The sequence below is a fragment of a genome, unplaced genomic scaffold (assembly GCF_019419815.1).
Source record: "Pyrus x bretschneideri cultivar Hongxiangsu unplaced genomic scaffold, Pyrus_bretschneideri_v1 Contig15, whole genome shotgun sequence".
NCBI classification, from domain to species: Eukaryota; Viridiplantae; Streptophyta; class Magnoliopsida; order Rosales; family Rosaceae; genus Pyrus; species Pyrus x bretschneideri.
Window position 1 is genome coordinate 7,299,692 of NW_025999446.1, and position 6,000 is coordinate 7,305,691.

General features: G+C 40.0%; 1 protein-coding gene across 1 annotated transcript; it reads right to left on the bottom strand.

Annotated features, from left to right (window-relative positions):
- Positions 1-624: 624 nt before the first annotated feature.
- LOC103934597 lies at positions 625-4,345 on the bottom strand. Its single transcript, XM_009344352.3, has 4 exons — positions 3,636-4,345; positions 1,667-1,729; positions 1,343-1,474; positions 625-1,240 (listed from the first exon to the last, which is right to left on the bottom strand). Exons 1-4 carry the CDS (start codon positions 3,975-3,977, stop codon positions 965-967), a joined length of 813 nt encoding a protein of 270 aa, XP_009342627.1. The 5' UTR covers positions 3,978-4,345; the 3' UTR covers positions 625-964.
- Between the last annotated feature and the right edge of the window lie 1,655 nt (positions 4,346-6,000).

Here is a 6,000-nt window from a genome sequence, read left to right on the forward strand (position 1 = left end):
AAATAACTCAGCCACCTCCCTCCACCCTCATCCCCAACAGCGACAGCCACGAGTGTTATCACCTCCGCCATCTTCAAACTTACTTTCGCATGTTGAAGCAGCACCCAAAACACCACAAGCAATGATGGGGGGGGCAGGGAGGTTACGGGAGGGGGTCGGCGGGCCTCAAGGTGGCTCAGATGGAGGTGGTTGTTTCTGCTGCTGTTGGACGTACGCGTCTTTGATTTCGGTCGCTGCAAATCGATTTTGATTTCGTTGCAATCTGATTTCAGATGGAGTTGTGGGCATCTCGCTTCGGCACTAAACGGCTGGCTTTCGCCACGGCCAGCATCTAGCCTTTCAGAATCTTAGTTGTGGGGTTTTTTTTATGTTTATTTATTTTACTTTTTCTTTTAAAGTTCAATTTTATTTTTATTTGCACAGTTCCCCTGGCTGAATAGATTCACATGTGCCACGTCATCAAATTAACGAAAAATTTGGCAAATAAATGATATTAATATGCAATGATAAATTTCGAAAATTATATTGATTAATTTTTATATTAACAGACTAAAATAATGAGTTGCATCAATTTTTAAAATCATTTGTGATTAAAAAAATCTAAATAAAAAAATACAAGAGTCGTTGACAATTCAACACGTATTGTGGGACTGAAACTAGAATACGACGACGTTTTGGACTACAAAGAATGGTACAATTTTTGTGGATCTAATATAATTTCAACACGAGATTGAGAGAAGTAATGAGGGTTTTACCCTTAAAAGCAGGAACCCATGACATATTGGCAATGCTACTAATTAAACCCCCAATCAACTCCAAGTAATGGGGACCCAGACCAGGTTAAATCCGTAACTTCATCAAATACTCTTGACTTTGTACTTGTAGTAGTAGTAGTACCTACTGACGTGAGCTCCTGTGGCTTGAGCTATGTTAGACTGGCAACCGGGAAATCATCTTATTTTCATCAGCTCATCCCAGGTAGCATTTCCAAACCCGATTCCTCGCCGGATGGAACCATGTTTAAATCGGGCAGCAAGAAGGAGGTATCCCGGGCCAGAATAGCATTGCTTTCAACGCAAGAATCCAACCGCGGGTGTGGACGTGGAGGCAAATCCCAAGGAATGTAGCAGGCAGTGGAACTAGAAGAAGCTATTCTCTCATGGGGTTGGCTGGAAATCGATTTCCCTGCTCCGTCAAAGTTTGCACTCAAATTCCTTGCGGAATGCAGGTTCAGATCAATCTGCAACGACAAAAGAGGATCGAAAGTTGAGCGAAAATCCGTACAATTATAATTTGGTCCAGTAGAGGGATCAAGGAAGGAAGAGTAGAATCTGTGTCTCACCTTGATTCTCTTAAAGTTGTCATTTTTGGCTATTTGCTCCTTGAAAGTTGCTTGTAAGGTCGCTATTTCCTTTTCCAGATATGTCCTTTCCTTCAACAACGAACTTTCCTCCTCTTTTAGCTCAGCATATGTCTGCAAAATTACAACCACGTCCATGTCAAAAAACATTCCACTACGCCAATTACTAGTTCGATACCATTTTATTTTATTTATTGTAAATATATCGCTATATTAAAAAAAGGCCGAATAATTATTAAATCTATATAATTATATTCCCTTGAATAATGTAGGTGGACAAAACAAAATTTGGGGTTTAGTGTTTACCTTCTTTCTCCTTGCCCTCTTGGTGCCAGTGGTGGTGCTGGTGGATTCATGTGTAGCATTGCCCTGAAATTTCGATGCAAAACACACACCACAGCATATAATCCCATCAAAACAAAAAAATAATAAAAAATATGGCATACATAAAACACACAGAATGTCATATAATATAATCAATTTAAAACTTGAAGTAGGATGACCGACCACATCATTTATATAACCCGTCTTACAAAAACATTAATGGCACGTGTAGGTACCATAATCGGAAACCAAATACAAAATTGAATTTCAATTACGAGACACTCCTTTGTTTCCCTAACATAGAGGAATCTAAATTTTCAAAATTTAGTATCGCCCAATTCCATATTGATCCCACCCGATGCGAGAGCTGCCCGGATCAGAATATCTCACAACTGTATCCACTACCAAGCCTGCAATTTACCAGCTATCCACCACCCTAGTGGATAAAGCTTCCCCAGTTCCCAGTGATGAGTAAACCAAAGCCCTTGGAATTTCACATCATCAAAAATCCACGTGGCCACACATGAGAAGCTCCTTATTATATTCCTCACGTGACTTTCCTTCGCCATGGCCCTCCTCCAGTGATCCTATCCAATCCCAGAGTCCCCACAAATACTGCCTCATTGCCTCTCTAACAACTCCAATCTATTTACCCAAATTCCCCTCATTAAAATAATTAAAAATTAATTAAGATATTTTTAATTAAAAGTCCGCTTTTCTCGCCAAACAACCCCAAGACCGTCAGATTCGGAAAACCCAAAGGTACAATTCCCCAATCAACGGCCGAAACCAACAGAGTTCAATTTTTGCCGAATTTGAATTACATTATTGCTAGTCCGTTATGAGGTTAAGCTCACCTGCTCTTCCTTAGCAAAGATAATATCGTTAATTAAAACAATAAAAAATAATGATCCAGCTGGACCCTGCACCCTCGCCACACTGGATGATTACACCAGCAACCCCCACTAACAACGCCACAGCAAACCGAAACGCGGACCTATCCCTAAACAAAAACTCACCGGACCCTACATGCTTTAAGATGGCCCCCCTCACCACCACACCCAACCCCCATTTTTCCAGTTGACCGAAATACCCCTCCCAATGCCCCCTTACCATTCTTACTTTTGACTCGACGCGAGATGCGACTTTTGTCTCGAGCAAAAAGGATTCAGACGAGAAAAGATTGCCGTGTAAAGGAAGCTTCCGAGATTTCACACTGCGGTAAGTCTGGGAATTGACGGAAATTTCCTTGGTTAGCAGGAACAAGGACGGGTTTTTGGGAGGGTAGTTTGGTGAATCTAAATACAAGAGTGGACAGGTGACCGGCGAAAGAAGCTAGACGAAAACGTCAGGAGCTTTCGATCTGCTACTTCACGTGAGCAAAATATGAAAACACACCGGGGTAGGACCGGGGCATTTTGGGAAGAGGACACAAAAGCTACACCGTCCATGGCGACCACCGACGGTTGACCCTCGGTGATCGGCGAGCTAACCACTGAAAAGAAGAATCTAATAAAGAAAACGAAATGACGCATTTGACCTCGTCAGCGTTAACGGCTCGGGAGACGACAACCGAAACGCTATAGAGGAAATCGGAAACGTCGGTTTCGAAATCGTGAGTATAAAAAGGAAAAAATTGGCGAACAAGGTAAATAAATTAAAGGAAGAGGGACAAAATTGGTAAAGTGAAAAGCAGGCACGAAACGTGTCGTCCCATGGCCACGCGAAAAGCCTCAGCAACCATAACGAAACTCAGGCTCTCCGCTAACGGCGCTGCTCAGCAGAGCTATTCGTAAATACGAACCGCAGCCGGTCGCCGTGGGTAGTTCGGTCAATTAATAAACAGACTCGAACGTGGCCTCACACACTGCGGGCAGAGATCAGCTAGCGGGAAATCAAAAGCACAAAAACCGAAGAGCACAGAGAGAAAGTGAGAGAAAGAGAGAGGGACCTTGGATCTGGGGCAGCTAGACTCTTCGAAGCCGTCGGCGGTGGCGGATGGAGAGCCGGTGCCGCCGCTCCATGAGAGAGGCGTCGTTGGGCTGCATCTAGTGGTGGAATCGGCGCCGTTCTTGCCGCTTCTCCTCTGATGCGAGACGCCGCCGTCGAATCTGGAACCGGACGACGCCGCTTTGGAGCGTGGCATCCTGACACCCCACCTGAGCGTCAAAAGAGACTGCGACATCGGACACGAAGGCCCCGCCGCCTGCGCCTGCTTGAGCCGCAGCAGTAGCTCGACGACAAGCACGTCGTCGGTCATCGCCGCTCTCGTCCACTCGTCTTTGACCACCATCTCTGAAAGTACAAACCCAGAGTCCTAGATAGAGAGAGAAGGTTTTTAGAGAGAGAAAGGAGGGTGGCGGATGAGAGAGAGAGAGAGAGAGAGAAAGAGAGGGGATGCGGGGGTTTAAAAATATATATATGCTGGTGGAGGAAAGTAGGAGTTGATTCTTCCAGTTTTTCGTTTTTTGTTTCTTCAATTTTTTTTTTTTTTTTTTTTCAGGGTGGGTCTGTGTGATTCTGACTCTTTTTCTTCTCATTCTTTTCCTTTTTATTTCTCTATATTTTCAAATTTCTTCCCTTTTTTATCAGTCGGGTCCCACCGGGTGACGTGTGGGCGCTGACAAGTTTTCATGTTGACATGGGCTTGGCTTATTGGGTTTTATTCCCATCTTTTTTTGGGCCTTCGTAATATCTATTTTTTAAAAAGAAAGAGTATGCTATCCACACATCTTTTGATAATTTCTGTCCGTGGATATTTTTTAATTCATCCGATCCCACTGCTAAAAATTAACAAGGTGTGTGAGAAGTAAAATGGGATGTGTGGATATCACATCCCAAAAACAACACTAATGAAAAGGATTTGAAAACTTTGAGTTTTAACTTTTGAACGCATTTGTTTATTAATACTTGATTTGAATAGTGAAATTTATATATTTAGTAACATGTAGTGATTCTATAATACTAGATTCACATAATTTAGGCCTAATTTTACGTAAGTATCAATTATTTGTTAATTAAACTCACATTAAGAATATGAAAGAAACTTACCCAACCCAATCCGCTTAAAAATAGGTTTGGGTAGGATGGTTTGCTTATTTTCTTGAGTGGCAATTAGTTTGAACAATTCAAACCCAAGCTTATTGAATTCACCAACGCTGCTTTGAAGTCTAACCTGACCAACTCATACAATTCCCACACCCAACCTCTATAATAACTTCACAAGTTTCATACACTCCTCAAGTTTTAAAATGTTATTATTAAATATTTGAATGTCAAATTAATATTTGAATGTTATTATTTCTCTTTTTCTTCCTAATTTTTAATGTATTAATTTTATTTTATTATAATTTTTATTTTCATTTCATTTATCCTAATATATTTTATTGTAAATATTTAGATAAATTAATTTTGTTATACAATATATTTCGATGTACTTTGTCTTATTCATTTAGGTACATTAAATTCATTGTAATACTTTTCGGTGCATACATTCAGGTACACACATTTCAGTACATATATTTCGATAAAAACATTTAGATACATTAATTCAATATAATACATTTTGGTACTAACATTTCGGTGCATACATTTTGGTACACACATTTAGGTACATTAATTTAATATAATACATTTCGGTGTATATATTTTAGTACATACATTTCGGTACTAACATTTAAATACATTAGTTCAATATAGTGCATTTCGGTAATAACATTTAGGTACATTAATTGAGTCTTTGAAGTTCGAAGAATGTTAAATAAAATTAATAAATTAAAAAACTCTTTTTTGGTCAAAAAATAAATTAGAATTTGTATATTAATAAATTTAAATATTTAATGGAAGACATTAAATAAAATGCACATTAATTATTTTGAATTAAGGATACATGAAGGGATTATAATCAATATGTAATATAACACTAGGTTTACTTTAAATTTAAATCTTCTTGAAAGATTAAAGTTAAAAAAGCCCATAAAAAAAATCGTTGAAAATCCAAAGTTCCAGATCATTCATGGATTGAAAATCGAATGGTTCAAAAATTGCCACGATATATACCAGTTTGTGGCCCTTGGACTGATGCAGCGGTCTCCACAACAACCGAAGCTATCGGCCTACTCGTTGAGTTCACGGGTGCATTGCACGCGCCAAACAAAACAAATATCCAAAGTCCGAACATGGTGAACGTCATTTGGCAATGCTGGACTTCAAATGCTTGGACTCTTGAGTGGGCTTTGCGTGGCCCACCACTTGACCTTGCCAATTTGGACAGGTGAATGAGGGTTTATAGGTTGGAATGCAACTTTAGGGCCCCT